Raw genomic sequence first — 17548 nt, 5'->3', positions numbered from 1 at the left:
GTTTTGAGAAATGATGTACAAATACGCTTTACACAATTGATGTGTGTATGGATTGGGATAACAGTTGTATGAGCCCCTAATAAAATGTTTAAAAAAAAAGAATAAAAATATTATGGAGATACTTAACAAAAGACTTTCAGGACCTACACACTAACAATGACTAAATATTGCTGAGATAAATTAGGAAAGACACAAGTAAACAGATAACACTGTTCTCACAGATTGGTAGACTGAATATTTTCACATGGATTTTCATTCATCAAATTTTTCTATAGATCAAACAGATGGCATGTGAAGATCCTAGATGTTTTGCTCAACTTGATGATTGGATCCTATTATTTATATGAGCATCTAGGATTTAGGAGAACCCAACAACTTTGAAACAGAACAAAATCGGAGGATTTGTACTACCAGATGACAATTTACAGCCGTGACAATCAACACATCTGCGCATCCTCTCCCATGAAAGACCTGCTCATGCGTTTTGTCCATTCCTCATTGGATTGTTAGTTTTTGCTGTTGAGTTTTGAGAGCTCTTTATATTTCTGAGACATAAGTTACTTGTCAAATATGTGGTTTGAAAGTGTTTTTATCATGTTTGTATCTTATATTTCCACCATCTGTAGAGGGTCTTTCACAAGGCAAATATTTAAAATGTTAATGAAGTCTGATTAATCCACTTTTCTTTTTATGAATTGTTTTTGAGATTGTCTATAAACTCTTTACCTAGCCTTAGTTCCTTATAATTTAATCTATGGTTCTGCTCCCTCTAAAATCTTTATAATTTTACATATAAGCCTATTATCTGTTTTGAGTTAATTTTTGAATAAAATGTGAGGTTTACCTTCATTAGTTTTTTTTAAAAAGTCTACCCCTCTGGCTACAATACCACATCAAAATTGCTTGTGAAGTGCAGAGCCGAACTAAATCCAGCTACACATCTTTACAATGTCTTTTGTTGCTGCTGTGACTATGCACAGCAGGGCACACAACTCCACCTTTTCTACCTGTGCCATTCAGTACCCTGATCACCTTTCTCAGACTGTGTAACGGTTCTCACCCTCCTTTCTGACTTCTTCTTCCCTCTCTACCTTAAACATGCCCCTTCAACTTACAAAGGATAATTTCCATATAACACAAAGTTGAGTTTCTTTTCTCCCGCCCCACTTTTTAAAAAATTGGAGGAGAAATCAGCCATGAATCATCTTATTTTCCTCCACAATTAGTTGTTTGTCCTCGACTGTGCTTAAGGTAGTCCCTTTGGCTTTCCACAGTGGGGCTATAAGATGACTAGGAGTTCTTTTCTCTGAACGTGTCCTGTTGGGGATTTATTGAGTTTCACAGAGCTATAATGTTTTAAAAATTATATTTGGGCAGCCACCAGGCACCCTATCTTAAAATAGTATTTCTTTTTCTAGTACTACCGTATTTCCCCGAAAGTGAGACATTCCTTGAAAATAAGATCTACTTACAGTTTTGCCTCTCATTGAAATATAAGGCATCCCCCAAAAATAAGACCTCCCTGAATATAAGGCCTCCCCGATAATAAGCCCCCCCCAAAGCTACCGTAACGCTGCGTACCCGGAGCAGACAGGAAGTGCGAGTAAATGTACCATAGATTATGAGTAAACGTACCATTGATTGTTATACATGAAAATAATGGTAGTAACAAGAAATTCTTGATACTGTAGGATTCACAGTTGGTCTGGTTATGTTGGCTTGTGATGACAACTACTACCGTACTGTATACAGGTCATCAATTTCCCTTTTTCTTGTTCACCAATAAGTGTGTACTGTATTCTTCTTCATGGGAAATAAGATATCCCCTGAAAATAAGACCTAGCGCATCTTTGGGAGCAAAAATTAATATAAGACGCTGTCTTATTTTCGGGGAAACAGGGTAGTACTGTATGCAGGGGCTTCAAAAAAGTTCATGGAAAAATTCCCTTGTTTTTTAATTATTTTTTCCCCACTTAGCTTGGAAGCCCCCAACATAAACTGGTATGACCTAGGCTATCTCACAAGACCCTGAACCTTAGTTTATTTTACTTCAGTCTTCTCTCTCGTTTGCAGTGGATAATGTTGATTCATGCATCTTGAAGTTTTTTGTTGTTTTAATGCCATTCCTACTAGGTTGTTGAGCCCATCTACTGCACTTTTCATTTTTATTACTATATTCTTCAACAGAATTTCTATTTGGCTCTCTTTATAATTTTTCTGTCTCTAATGAGATGCATTATGTACTGAATCACTATTAACTTATTTCTCTTAAATAATTTGAACGTACGCTTTTTAAATTCTTTGAATGTATTCATAATAACTACCTTTTTGGCTTCTACACATGTTTGTTTCTTTTCCATGGGTTATACATTCCTGTCTTTTTGTTTGCCTCATAAATTTGGACTGTGTATTTTATTCTTCTGAGGGTTGTTGGATTTTCTTAGGGGAACTGGCCTGGTCCTAACATGCAGAGCCTACAGGGAACATCACTGTTGGCTCTGTGCTTGGCTTTGCAATATCTATTTGTACTTTTAGCCTGGGCTCTTAGGGGTAACCCCTGTCTGCATAGCTTCATGGTATCAATGATTTGGACAGAGATTATTTCCAAATGGCTCAAGCTCATAAGGCTTCCATTCTCTCCGGATCAATTTGAGTGTGATGAATAATTTAAAACGGAAAGAAGCTCTCAGGTCTTCTTTGGCTTTTCTATTTCATTGAGCTCCCTCTGCTATCCCTCCATGCATGCATGGGGTCTGGAGAACTTAGCTCAGTCCTTTATGAATCTCTGGTTTTCAGGATCTCCCCACGAAGTTTCTAGTTGGTCTGCTTGCCCCAAACTGAGACTGCATCTTTAGGCTAACAAAACCACAATCTTCTGTGTTCATTTTCAGGCAAGTTCATCAAATTTCCTACCCTATATAAGATCTTCTCCCTGTCAACTCCTGGCTTGGGAGACCAGCCCCACTAGAAAACTAAGCCCCATTCTTGTTGACTAAGCTGTGGAAGGGGGTGAAGAAATAACTCACTCCTGCTGCTCTTACCCAAGTTGGTACAACTTAGTGTTTGTGTCTACTACACTTCTTGTACCCCCAAATAGATATTTTTGACAAATTTGTCTAGTTTTATACATTTTTTTTGGTGGAGAATAATTGTTTACCTCTTCATTCTGCCATCACCAGAAGTTAACTTGGTAATTTAGTTTTAATATACAGTGAACCCTCGCCACTTCATGCTTCGACTTCCGTGGCTTCACTCTATCGCGGTTTTTGCGTAACAGCGCATGCTCTGTCATTACTGCCACTGATTGGCTCATACTGTACACGCTTGATACCATAAATAATATAATAAATAATAAATGATAATTGTAACGTCCAAAATGTTTTACTGTATTTTCCCTTTTTCGTTTAATAAATTGGGTAATACGAGTGTAATGGTGACGAAAGGGTGTTTTTTCATGTCCTCTATGCTCTAACTATGAAAATATTTGATTTACAAATAAGGAATCCTACTTCGCGGAATTTCATTTATCACGGTAGGGTCTAGAACCAATTAACTGCGATAAAAGAGGGTTCACTGTAATGGCTTTAAGCTTTATAAAATAAATAATCAAAAGATAATTCTTACATGAGAAGGAGTACATTTGGGCATGTTATCAAGAGTCCGGTCCCTGGAGAAGGTTATCATGCTTGGTCCAGTAGAAGGGCAGCAACAAAGAGGAAGACCCTCAACAGGGTGGACTGACACAGTGACTGCAGCAGTGGACTCGAACATAAGACTGATTGTGAGGGTGCTGCATGGTGGGGCAGTGTTATGTTGCACTTGGGGTCACTATGAGTTGGAACAGACTCAATGGCACCTAACAACAATGCTTACACTTTCTCTAAAACTTCTCTTGGTGGTTTCTTCAGCTGCATATGCCTTCCAACAGCCACACTCATTGCCATCGTGTCAATTCTACCACATAGGGACCATGAAGGACAGGGTAGACCTGCTCCTCTGCGTTTCCAAGACTGTAAATCTTGATGGGATTTACTCTTCTGTGGAATGACTGGTGGTTTTGAACTGCTGACCTTGTGGTTAGTAGCCCATTCACAACCCATTATGCCACTAGGGCTCCAAGGGCAAATGGTGTATATTCCTTTTTAAAGGTAGACAAGAGATCCTCCTCTCTTGATGACTTACTCAGTTACCTGATAACATAAGGTAAAGCCTTAACTGCTAAGCATACCTGTGGTTACAATTTTGTTCTATGAAACTCATATCACCAAATACCAAGACAGTATACAAATGTTTCAAAACCACACATTTGCTTTACAAACATCAATATGCATGATTTAATTTGGTGAGTCTTTATTGAGAGAGAACCATATGCCAAAGGTGGTGTCAGGCATCAGGAACTGAAAAACAAAAACCCACTTCCCAAGACACAGCTCCTGCCCTCCCCCCCTTCCCAGGTCAGTAGGTGGGAGACATGATCACACAGGCCACTACCACCCAGTGCGATATGTGTTCTACAGGCAAAGTACAAGGTGCTATGATTGTGTTCAGTTCCATTGTTTCCTTCCAAAATTCGTTTTCCTTAAGAATCCTGAGGTTAAAAAGAAATAATCCTGAGGTTTAAAAAATTGTTTTTAATTTTAAAGACCATTAATATCTGGAATGAAGACCTATTTTCTATGACACATCTGGGCGATTAATGTTCAAGGAAGGGTCAGGTCCTCAAGGAAACGCCTCTGGTCCTAACCCTTGAATGCATGTGAAACACCTTAGAGAGTCAAAAAGTATGTATCCTCGCCCAGGTCCCAAAGATTCTTATTCCCTAGTCTTCGGTGACGCCCGAGAATCAGTTTCATCAGGTGATTCTAACCTACAGCCATAGTTGAGAAGAACCGTAGCCCGCACTTCCCGTTTCCTCAACAGTTGACACCAGTAATAAAATGTGCTTCCTTCCTCAATGACTTTAGTTAAGTATTCTTTTTGGAGATTCTGCAGTGGTTCTGCACAATATTTATGGCTTCCCTTTACTGCTCTGGTCTCTGGTAGAGAGAGCCCTTATTCTCAACACCTCAGGTTTCCAGAATTTGGGACATTCATTGCTCGCCCATCACCTTTGGGGCTGGAGCGGTTAGACATTCATCTGCTCCCTGCCTCTCATCTTCCCCATCTGTGCTGGAGAAACTCATACGCGTGGTTGGATATTGCCACCCACTGGGCCACATGGCACATAGCAGTAGGTGTTCATTTTGCCTTCAAAACAAGAAGCATGCTCCACATGTCTTCTTTGAGGTTTACCCCAAAGAGGTTGGAGAAATAGCTGATTGATGCTTATTGGGTGATTATGATATGCCAGGTGCGGTGCCAAGTATTTTTGTGTAAATTAATTCATTACATACCCTCATCAATCCCATTAAATACATTGTTTGGTTACACTGTTTCAGAGATGCAGAAGCTAAAGGTTTAGTGAGATTTAGTCATGCTAGAATTTCAATCCATATAATCTAACCTTCCCTCAAAGCTACTCTCTTGATTCATGGTAAATGGGTTCTAGCTTGGGCCATTCACTATTAATTATTCATGTGCCCCTTGGCCTTCTCCATTCTACTGATGACCTAGTCTAGGATTCTCCATACAACAGGCTGCACAGACCTACCGCAAGTCTGCTTTGTAGACACAACTCTACACCCACATTGGTATATAAAGGTCTAGAACTGAGAAGAGGGATGATGGTTCGTAGCAGCAGTTTCCTCACAACATGGGCCAAGTGTTGGTTTCGTTGTTGGTACTTTTGTTCCCTTGTTCTTTTTTTTCTACTTGTTGATCTTTGAATGAAAAGAAATCTAGTCAACCCTGGTGCTGTGTGGATGTAATTCTAAATGGTGATTTGATGTATAATTGTATGACCATACTAAATTTATATCTCCATACAACAGAGAAGGACTTTTCGGTTTCCAATGTGGGTGGCATAATGAGTAGCACTGCTATTCATTCTTTGTCATGCTGATTGATGCATATACTTATACATTTCTGTTGGGTATCAATCTAGGAGACAGATTGATAGGCTCATGTGTGGCCTTCCAGAACCTAGGGCTATGGGCATGGACAGTTTCACCCTTAGTAAATGATGATAAGACACCATGAGTAGCAAAGCAAAATCACTTAAGTAACTCAGTCCCGTTTCTTTCGGTTTGATTCAACAAGCCAGCATATCCTCATGGTTAGCAATATATTGAAATGAGAGACCAGAAAAAAAAATTGAAGGAGAGTGTCTAAGAAACACTGAAAGAAGATGAAGTACCTTCATTTGATTATCACTGAAAATATTTTCAACTTATTGGGTGTTTAAAGAAAACAAATCACTTTCCTCATGAATCACACCTTGACAAGCCTCTGAAGATTGCACATCTTGGAAGAAGCACAAGGTACTGGAAATCTGATGATGACCCATAAAGCATCTCCAAAAAAATCATAATCTGAAAAGAGAACAACATAACTGTGCATGATGATGTTGTTTTTTAAAGGCACCCATTACCAGATCAAGGAATCTGAAACAGGACCGTGAACAATGACAAAACGCCTGGGTCTTGAGTGTCCCAGAGGCCCCTACACACCCCGGCTCTGCCGTGAGTCAAGCATTTATTACCTCTCAGAGCTTCAGATTCCAAATTCTAACACTTTTATAAAATTTTATATTAACCACTTAATAATCAAAATCTTTGTATGTGTACATCATAAAAAGTTAAGCTGCAAAAGAATCTAACCATGAGGAAAATCAGTCTGTCCTTCAACCCCCAGGCTTCCATGTTTAGGAATAATTACTTACCAATCACTTCGTTATGTTTCCAGAAATACTATGTGTTTATTACAGGCAGAATGCATGTGTTTTTTTATATGCATATATATATTTTTATATGCATATATATTTTTTAACTTTTAATTTGAAAATATGACACACATAGACAAATACATTTATACATTTAATACATTAAACAAATAGCCAGCTTAATGATTCACTATAAAGTACTCATCTATGTAAATAACACCCAGGTCAAGAACAGAATATTATCATATTTCATAAGCCGTCACCTGTTTTTCGGTGCCATTGAGTAAATTCTGACTCATGGTGACCATATGTGTGCAGAATAGAAGTGCTTCATTTGATTTCTATGGCCTTGACCTTTTGGAAGAAAACCACCAAGTCTGTCTTCCAATCAGGCTAGCAGCCAAATGTGTAACTGTTTGTGTAGTGGATGGTTTGTGTAGTGGATGGGTTGCATCTATTCCAAATTTGTGTGGAAATGGAGTTCAGGCTTTTTGCTTTGACTTTTGATGGCATTGGAAGTTTATGAAGCAGCTTAATAATACTTGTGATTCAAATAACGTTAATTGTTATTGAAATTACTTTACCACAACATAAGGTCTACATATAAGCCTTGTGACTTTAGATTGAATTCATTAAGAATCATTACTGTAGTGAAATTAACTGCTTCATTTGGTTCTTCTAATCATAGTCTTTGTAACTTTTACCAAGTGACTGGTTGGGATCATGGAAATAGATTGTATGGAATGCCAATATGGAGATTGGTCCCTTTTTTCTATCCTACTTGTTTTAAAATGAGCCGTCTCCAAAGTAGAATTGGGTTCTCTCTGTACCATCAAGAAAGAAGAGCCAGGAGTAGAGCACACCATTTGAAGCCCAAGATCTTTAGGCACTGAACCTCCTTGCTCTAGAAGACAGAATGATTTGACACCAGAGATGGCAGAGGAGGAAGCAGCAGAACTAAGAGCCGGAACAAGGCAGAGCAGTGGGTTTTCTGGCCCATGGAATGAGTACAATTGAGTGCTTTCAGGCAGGAGGCTCACCTCCGGGCACTTGAAAGCAGGGGAGCTAACTTAGCTGACCCACAGCTAGAGGTGAGTGCCTTCAGGTTGTGGTTTACAGTACAGTGGAGTGCCCTTGGGGCATTTATTCACAGTCTAAAGGAGCTTTGTGGCACTACCTGATCAGGACAGAGGCCAAGGGGCTACATAGCTGAGATCCCAAAGACCAGTGATTTGCCTGAGGGGATGGCTGAACAGAGGTGCTCCTGATGAACTGTATCCTGGGCATTTCTGATCTTGAATTGTAACGTGTTGAGTTCCCTAATAAACCCCATACTTGTGATTATTGCTTGTGAGTTCTGTGTGGCCATTGGAATGAATTATAAATTCCATGGGAGAAGAAGAGTGTTGTAGGGAGGGATGGCTGGTGTTAGAATTGGTAAAGAAAATTAGAGGGTGGAGGCAGGTGTGACCTTTGCCTCATAGGAATCAGCCTTTATCCAATGTTGATTTTGATTCTCGTTTCCCTTGAGAAGTCAGATAATGCCCCCATACCATTCATAGAGTTACCAAGCAAAAGCTAATTTCCAACTCCATTAAAATATTCAACAAATAAAATTGTTCTTTAAAAATTCAACAATAGTAGTTGGTGGTCGTTTTCTTATTTAGAAATTTGTCACTCTTGGTCCTGGACTGAAAAAAAAATGCACTAAAACTTTACTACTGATAAGCCATCAAAGTTCAGTGTGGTAGGTCCAGTCTGTATATTCATTTTATGTTTCTGAAAAAAAAATTGTAGAACTAACCTTGACTAAGTCCACAGAAATAGGTTTGCCATTGACACTAGTGGTTCAATGAATAATAGAAAAAATCATTTCTCAACCAAAAATAGGGGCATCTACGAAGCACCTAAAGCTTACATTCTGAGGGAAAATTGACCTTATGCTTGGAATTTCTTGATTCCAATCCATCATGATAGTCCACAGAGACTGTGACAGGCAGGCCTATCAAGTGAATAAGAACACTTGGGATAAGTGTACTCCTGAGTACAACAGCAATATGAGAACGGAAGGACAGCTTTTGTCCAAAAAACAAAGCTCAAGGAGGTAGGAAGAGGTAAGAAAGAAGGACAAATGGGAACGAGAAGCCCAGAAAAATAAAGTGGGAAGAACGTTGCTACATTTAGGAAATTGTAACTAATGTCATGAAACAAAATGTGCACAAATTGTAGAGTTGGAAACGAATTTTCTCTGTTAACTTTCACCAAAACTACAATTAAAAGTGGAAAGTTAAACCAAAAAAAAAAGTCCACTGATTTTTATGTTTCCTCTAGTAAAGTCCCTCTGGACAATCCTGATTCTTAGCTTGTACTCAAAGGAAGAAAATGACCAGCAATAACAGCTCATGTAGAAAGAGCTTGATACTTGCTACAGTTTTTGTTCACATTCTCTTGCTTTCCAGAGTTCTTCGATATCTTTAAATATATGCCATGTAAGATGTATCCATTATTTTCTCTACTACTTGCAGCAAGAGGATGACTTAGAATTTCCTCCTAAATCATAATTAGAATTAGAAATTATTCGTTAATTGTCTATGTCGGGAACCCTGTGGCATTGTGGGTTACCTTTGGGCAGCTAACCACAAGGCCAGCAGTTTGAAAACACCAGCTGCTCCAAGGGGGAAAGACAAGGTTTTCTACTCACATAAAGAGTTACAGTCTTCCAGAACATAGAAAAAGACAGAAAACTCCCAAACCCTTTCTATGACTTTGATACCTAAAGCTGGCATGGATCCCACAAGAATTGGGCACTACAGACAAATATCCATAATGAACATCGATGCAAAAATCCTTAACAAAATATTGGCCAATAGAATACAAAAGCATATAAAACAAATAATTCACCATGACCAAGTGGGATTCATACCAGGGATGCAGGGATGGTTCAACATACAAAAGACCATTAGTATCATTCTCCACATTGACATGAAAAATTATAAAAACCACATGATCATATCAATAGATGTAGAAAAATCATTTGACAACATCCAACACCCATTCCTGTTTAAGACACTCAAGAAGATAGGAATGGAAGGAAAATTCCTCAATATCATACAAGCTATATATGAAAATCCAACAGCCAACGTGGTAGTCAATGGAGAAAACACTAAAAAATTCCCACTGAAAAAGAGGACCAGACAAGGATGTCCCTTGTCCCCACTCTCATTTAACATTGTACTGGAGGTCTTAGCTAACAGCATAAGGCAAAGAAAAGACATCAATGATATTCGTCTGGGAAAGGAAGAAGCAAATTTATTGTTATTCACAGACGATATGATTTTATATATTGAAAATCCCCAAAACTCCACAAGTGGAGTGTTGGAAGTGATAGCGGAATATGACAGAGTAGCAGGATACAAAATCAACAAACAGAAGTCCAGAGAAGAAGAGATTTAAAAGGTAGTAAGTACCCTTTGCAATAGCCAAGCACAAATTGAAATATCTAGGGCCATATCTGACTAAAAAAAACCCAAAAGATTTGTACGAGGAAAACTACAGAACACTATTACGAGAAACCAAGAGTGACCTCAACAAATGGAAGAATATCCCAGGCTCATGGATTGGAAGACTCAATATAGCAAAGATGTCAGTTCTGCCCAAGGCACTATATAAGTTTAATGCTATCCTGATATGAATACCATCATCCTTCTTCAAAGAATTGGAACAACTGATTACCAACTTCATATGGAGAGGGAAGAATCCAGGAATTAGCAAAAAACTCCTCCAGAAGAAGGGCACAGTGGGTAGCACATATTATACAGGCACAGTGGTCAAAACTGTGGTACTGGTATAACGACAGATATTCAGTACAATGGAAAAGAGCTTAAAACCCAGAAATAAAAAATCAGCATACAGACAACTGGTTTTTGATAAGGGTCCCCTAAAAATATCAAATGGGAAGCAGATGCCCTCTTCATTAAGTGATGCTGGAAAAAATGAATATCTACCTACAGAAAAATGAAGCAAGACCCTTACCTCACTCCATGCATAAGAATAAACTCAAGCGGGAACACACATTATGAGGTAAACCCCCAAACTATTAGGGCCATTAATGAGAGAATTGGGACAAACCTGAGAACCTTGGCACAGGGAATACATAGGCTGTTGGAAATAAGAAGGACACGAATACAGAGGAGTCACAAATTAATAAGTGGGATATACTGAAGATAAAACACCTGTGTGTACATTGAAAGAATTCACCAAGACAGTAATAAGAGAGTCCACCGACTGAGAAAACATCTTGAGCAATGACTCATCAAAGGCCTTATTACTAAAGTCTACAATACTTTGAAAGCTTACAATAAGAAAAAAACTAACTGCCCACTAAGGAGGTGGGCAAGGACCTGAAGAGAAGTTTCATAGGGGCAGAAATCTGAATGGCAAATAAACATGTGAGAAAATGTTCCCGATCTTTAGCCATAAGAGAAATGCAAATTAAAACAACTATGAGATACCACCTAATACCCTAAAAGATAGCCCAATTCAAAAAATAAAAAGTAACAAGTGTTGGAGGGTGTGTTAGTCTGGGTACTTTAGAGAAACTAATCCAAAGAAACTCATGTATAAGAAAGAGTTTTATGTAAAGGTTAAGTGCTCATCAAGAAAATATCCCAACCCAGTGCTGCCCAAGCCCACAAATCCAACATTAACCCATTAACCCATATGTCCAATACCAGTACACAAAGTCCTCCTCCAACTCACAAAACAGACACAACGATGCCGACTGCATGAGGAAAGCTGAGTCAGTGAATGTGTAAACATCTCAGCACTGGCAGTGGTCTCCACACGGGTGCTCCAGCACCCAGGGCTGCATCGAGGTAGGTCCATGTGGCTTCTCCTTGGTATGTCTTGCAGGAAGTCAGCCTTGCAAGCTGAAGCAGGGAACTGCTAAAGGAGCTGCACCCTGGTCCAACCATCAGAAAGCAAGAGACCCGGGAACTAGAAAGGTGAGGCTCACTGATCCATTTATCCCTCTGCCCTTCAATTAATCCCACATGTGTTTATCGGCCAGGTTGCCACAATAAACTAACTCAGAGGAGCTGTGGTGAGATAGGAACTCTTGTCCACTGCTGGTGGACCTGTAGGTATGTACAGTCATTATGGAAATCAACTTGGCGATATCTAAAACATGGAAATCAAGCTACCGTATGATCCAGCAATCCCCCTACTGGGCATATACCCAGAAGAGGCAAGAAACAAACCACGGCCAGCCATCTGTGCTCCAATGTTTATTGAGGCACAGTTCACAATTGCAAGAGTTGGAAACAACCCAAATTTCCATCAACCGGTGAATGGATAAAAAAATTGTGGTACATACATACAGTGGAGTACTACGTATCCCTAAAATGCAGCGATGAGTGCATGAAGCACATTGCCCCATGGGAAGAACTGGAGGGAATCATGCTAAGCAAAGTAAGCCAAGCACAAAAGGAAAGTACAACATGAGTCCACTGAGGTAAGCTTAAAAAATGGGGCATAGGGGAAAAACTTCTATATACATACATTCCTGGGATGAGGTCCAGGTACTATGGCAGGGGCCAAACCCAATCCTAGGATATATACTGCACCCAACTAAAGAGGAGGGGGAAAGAAAGATATAGAGAGACAAAAAAATAGACATGGGTAGGGGGTGAGCAGGGCACTAACCCACCCAAGAGGAGGGTAATGCTTATATCTCTACAGGAGAGGGAGAGATAGACTAGGCTTCAACCCAATGTGCAAGATGTGAATACAACATATTGGCATGTACCAGGGAACCAATAGAGAGGTCTACGGAGCCGGCCCCAATCCCACCTATATGGAACACTTCCCCTTCCCCCACCCTCCCCCCAAAAGAATGCAGTTCAGAGAACAGCACTGAAACTACAGCTTGGGGAGAGGGGCTCGTCTGATTAAAACACATAGGAGAAACAAAGAGGGATGGAGAGGGAGGGGAACATACCCTGGCCCACCAAGCCCCAAGGACAATATTCCTGAGCAGACAGTGCACAGAGAGGACCATAGGGCGGCCCCACTATGAGACACAACGTCCCTCACTGAACCATACCACTACGGAGGACAACTCTGGAGACACGGTGCAGGAATTATGCTCAATCTACCCCATCACACTGGGAGAAACACTAAGGGCATGCAACAGAGCAGCAAGGGGAGTAAAGTGATAAAATCCCCAGGGAATACCAAAAATAGACTTTGGAGACAGAATGTGGCACCCCATCTGACTCCACCGGAAAACACTAGTAAAAGGCAACAAACAGACCTTGAAATATTGATAGGCTTTTCCATTTTTGTCAGTGGCTTGCTTTCTTTTTTAAAATAAATCATTTTATTGGGGGCTCTTACAGCTCTGACAACAATCCATACATCAATTGTATCAAGCACATTTGTGCATATGTTGTCAACATAATTTCCAAACATTTTCTTTCTACTTGAGCCCTTTGTATCAGCTCCTCTTTTTTAAAAAAAAAATCATTTTATTGGGGGCTCGTACAATTCTTATCACAATCCATCCATTGTGTCTAGCACACATGTCCATTTATTGCCATCCTAATTCTCAAAATATTTGCTTTCTACTTGAGCCCTTGGTATCAGCTCCTCATTTATCCCCTCCCTCCCCGCCACCCCCCCATGAGCCCTTGATAATTTATAAATTATTATTTTGTCATGTCTTATACTGTCCGATGTCGCCCTTCACCCACTTTTCTGTTGTCCCACCCCCAGGGAGGGGGTTATATGTAGATCCTTGTAATAGGTTCTCCCTTTCTACTCCAACTTGCCCCACCCTCCCGGTATCACCACTCTCACCACTGGATATGGAGAAGAGAGGGAAACAAAAGCAACAATGTACCAGAGTCCCGATCCCTGCCTGTGGAGCTGCAAGGGTTTAGTCCCTGGCCCAGGAGGCAGCGGAGGCAAGCTGTGGCTGTGTTGAGGGAAAGCCCCTGCACAGCCCTCCAAGACTGTGGGGGGATAGAAAGAAGAGATGGAAACAAAAGTAACAATGTAGCTGAACCCCGATCCCTACCGGTGAAGCTGCAAGGGTCCAGTCCCTGCCCCCAGGCAGGCTGTGGCAAACTGTGGCTGAGTTGAGACCAAGCCCCCCTACCAGCTCCAAATGTTCACGGCTCTGGCAGAGAAAGTGGCGGGGCCAAGGTCAAGACCTAACCGGCCTCCACTGTGGTAAGCCAAAGCCCCCAGCCCCTCAAAACTCTGTGGCTTTGTGCCTACTTATCTTTATGATGCTCCTCCTGCATTCCAGCAGTGTTGAATTTCCCTCTAAGCTACTCTCCTATGCTGAATTCTGCGGATTCCCTCTGGTATGTGTAACTCCAACACCATCTTCCCGGAAGTCTTCCATTATTTCTTAAATGCTTCCTCCCACCCTACTATCATGATCCAAATTCTACCTTTCAAGTCTGGCTAGACCAGAGGATGTACACTGGTACAGATAGTAACCGGAAACACAGGGAATCCAGGGCAATGATCTCTTCAGGACCAGTGGTGTGAGTGGCAATACTGGGAGGGTAGAGGGAGGGTGGGTTGGAAAGGGGGAACTGATTACAAGGATCTACATGTGACCTCCTCCCTGGGGGACGGACAACAGAAAAGTGGGTGAAAGAAGACATCAGACAGGGCAAGATATGACAAAATAATAATTTATAAATTATCAAGGGTTCATGAGGGAGGGGCAAGCCTCATGAGGGAGTTCATGAGTTCATGAGGGAGGGGATAAAATGAGGAGCTGATGCCAGGGGCTTAGGTGGAGAGCGAATGTTTTGAGAATGATGAGGGCAATGAATGTACAAATATGCTTTACACAATTGATGTATGTATGGTTTGTGATAAGAGTTATATGAGCTCCTAATAAAACACTATATATACATAAAAAGAAAGCCACAACTTTGAGCTTCGATGAATGTGCAGACTTTTGTAACTGGGCACGTCCATTGTGGGAACCCTGTAAGTATTAGAAATATTGCCTCCTGGAGCCTCTGGGCTTGGGCAGGTTCTTCACTCCACAATGTAAATATCTCTTTTGTGCATCTGGCATTTATAATTTGTTGACTAAAGAAAATAGCTATGTTTGTGTTCTTGTGTGGACCTCAGCAAAGGCTCCCACGGAAAGAGAAATGCTTGGTGTCTGGTACACCTGGAACAGCTGTGGTTCCAGGCTTACATGTTTCTGAATCGACTGATGTCAAATGTGGCCTTTGTCTTGTGAGCATGAGTGCTTAGTTGCGCTGAAGACAAACCCTTGGACAGAAGTGCAGAAAGCATTTGGGCTGGAATTGAGCTGGCTCTGCTCCTGCTTCCTGCCATGCTTATAAGTAGCACACAACTTTGGGGCTTACATTGTCTGGTTCCATAAGTTTTTACAACAAGATGAACACTATAGCTTTACTAGTGGCACATTACCACCTGTTAAAAGAAACCATCACCAACGACGAAAAATACAACTTTCCTCTAGTTCCTAAATGCTTCCTCCCTGCTCCCACTACCATGATTCGAATTCGTCCTTGCAAGTCTGGCTAGACCAGAGGATGAACGCTGGTACAGATAGGAACTGAAAATACAGGGAATCCAGGGCGGATGAGCCCTACAGGACCAGTGGAGTGAGTGGCGAAACAGGGAGGGTAGAAGGAGAGTGGGTAGGAAAGAGGGAACCGATTACAAGGAACTATATGTGACCTCCTCCCTGCGGGACGGACAACAGAAAAGTAGGTGAAGGGAGACATCGGACAGGGCAAGATATGACAAAATACCCATTTATAAACTATCAAGGGCTCATGAGGGACGGGGGAGCGGGGAGGGAGGGGGAAAATGAGGACTTAATGCCGGGGGTTTAAGTGGAGAGAAATTGTTTTGAGAATGATTAGGACAATGAATGTACAAATGTGCTTTACACGATTGATGTGTGTATGGATTGTGATAAGAGTTGTATGAGCCCCTAATAAAATAATATAATAAAATGATTTTTTTTTAAAACCAGCAGAATAATCGAGAGTCCTGTTTTCTGAATGATAAGAATTCTACTGCTATATTCTATTCTCAACAATTTTGACAGCAAACTCTAAAAACAAACCAAAATATACCAGTCTGAATAGCAATGCTTCATTTTTCGGCCAATAGATCATCTTTTCATATTATGATCAGTATCAGCACAGCACAAAACTGAATGATCTTGTTTCTATTTCTCTTCATATTTCTTTCATGTCGATCTAATTGCAGGTGAGAATTCAAACCGACCTTAGCTGAAGTACTCCTGCCGAGTCTCTTCTTCAGGTTTGGGGTCTTCATCACGCTCTTCCTTGGCAACACTCTTTTTGAGCATGGCTTCAGTATATTCATGGATGACCTCGTGGGCGGCAAGAATGTGCTTCCGCTGTGCATTCCTCACTGTACCAAAGGTGACAGAAATATGTTTACTCTGCATGTTCTCATGAAACTGTTCCCAAAAGTGATACAAACGATGGGTCTGCAAAACACGGTTGATGGGGTTACGCAAAAATCATCTGCTCTCTCAGACCCTAAACAAAACAAACACAATTCCTATCAATGGGAATGAGGAGGAGGGCAGAGTGGAGACTCAAAGCCCATCAGTAGTCAATTGGACACCCCCTGGAAGAAGGGCCACATGGATGGGAAGAACCAGTCAGGGTGCAGTATAGCACCAACGAAACACACAACCTTCCTCTAGTTCTTTAATGCTCCCCCCCTCAGCCCCCCCAACCCCAACTACCATGACCCCAATTCTATCTGAAAATCTGGCTAGATCTGAACATGTATACTGGTGCATATGAGCTCGTAACACAGGGAATCCAGAACGGATAAACCCCTCGGGACCAATAAGGGGAACAGTGATACTAGGAGGGTAAGGTGGGTGAGAGGAGTAAAGGGGAACCGATCACAATGATCAACATATGCCCCTTCTCCCAGGGGAATGGACAGCAGAAAAGTGGGTGAAATGAGACAATGGGAGGTGTAAGACATGAAAAACAAAAAGAGAATAATTTATAAATTATTAAGGGGACATGGAAGAGAGGGTGGGGAAGGGAGAGAAAAAAATGAGGAGCTGATACCGGGGCTCAAGTAGAAAGAAAGCGTTTTGAAAAAGATGATGACAACATATGTACAGAAGTGTTTGACTAAATGGGTATATGTATGGATTATGATAAGAGCCCCCAATTAAAAAAATCATCTGCCCTCTGTCTTATAAAAATATATTCTAAGGTAAAACAACCCCCAAATAATTTCTTATTGGGTCAGGTGCTTCTGGGTCAGGTGCCTCTGTCCCTACTCCCAGGATGCCTGCCAAGCCCACGTCTTCCAAGACCAGCCCACATTTACCTCACTAGAGTTTTGCCAACTATTCAGGACTGAAGTACTTTACACAACTTAAGTTTTGTTGTCAACGACGATGATAGTGACTTAACAGCAGAGACCATGTTTCATACTTCTTAATCCCTATGCGATAAAGATGAGTTTCTGAGCTCATGGCATTAGAAGATAGTCCAAGCTCCATATTCTAAGAATATTTCTTTTTAAGTCTCCAAACTATAGACAGCACTAAGCATCTAAGTTCTTGGAGTCCTGGTAGTACCATGGGGTAGGCATTGGGCTAATAATTTTACAGTCTCAAAACCGTATCTACCCTTTATAGCAGTGGTTCTTAAC

At 40.9% G+C, this 17548-nt stretch overlaps 1 protein-coding gene across 2 annotated transcripts in view; it reads right to left on the bottom strand.

Moving 5' to 3' along the window:
• The window catches only part of CFAP91 (cilia and flagella associated protein 91), a 135630-nt gene that overhangs the window by 61094 nt on the left and 56988 nt on the right, over window positions 1-17548 (bottom strand). The window contains exons 17-18 of one of the 2 annotated variants that reach the window (XM_004709828.2): window positions 16121-16270; window positions 4461-6470 (exon numbers count right to left, since the gene is read on the bottom strand). In XM_004709828.2, the coding sequence (XP_004709885.1) occupies window positions 16122-16270 (149 nt within the window). In that variant the 3' untranslated portion in view covers window positions 4461-6470; window position 16121. Of the gene's footprint in view, window positions 1-4460; window positions 6471-16120; window positions 16271-17548 lie in introns of those variants that run through there. The other variant, XM_045294270.1, reaches the window with a different exon arrangement.

The sequence above is a fragment of the Echinops telfairi genome, unplaced genomic scaffold, assembly GCF_000313985.2.
Source record: "Echinops telfairi isolate 266 unplaced genomic scaffold, ASM31398v2 ScPeMD7_3509;HRSCAF=4178, whole genome shotgun sequence".
In the NCBI taxonomy this organism is placed as follows: Eukaryota; Metazoa; Chordata; class Mammalia; order Afrosoricida; family Tenrecidae; genus Echinops; species Echinops telfairi.
Note: the sequence above shows the minus strand (reverse complement) of the source record. Positions and strands in the feature narration are given on the sequence as shown.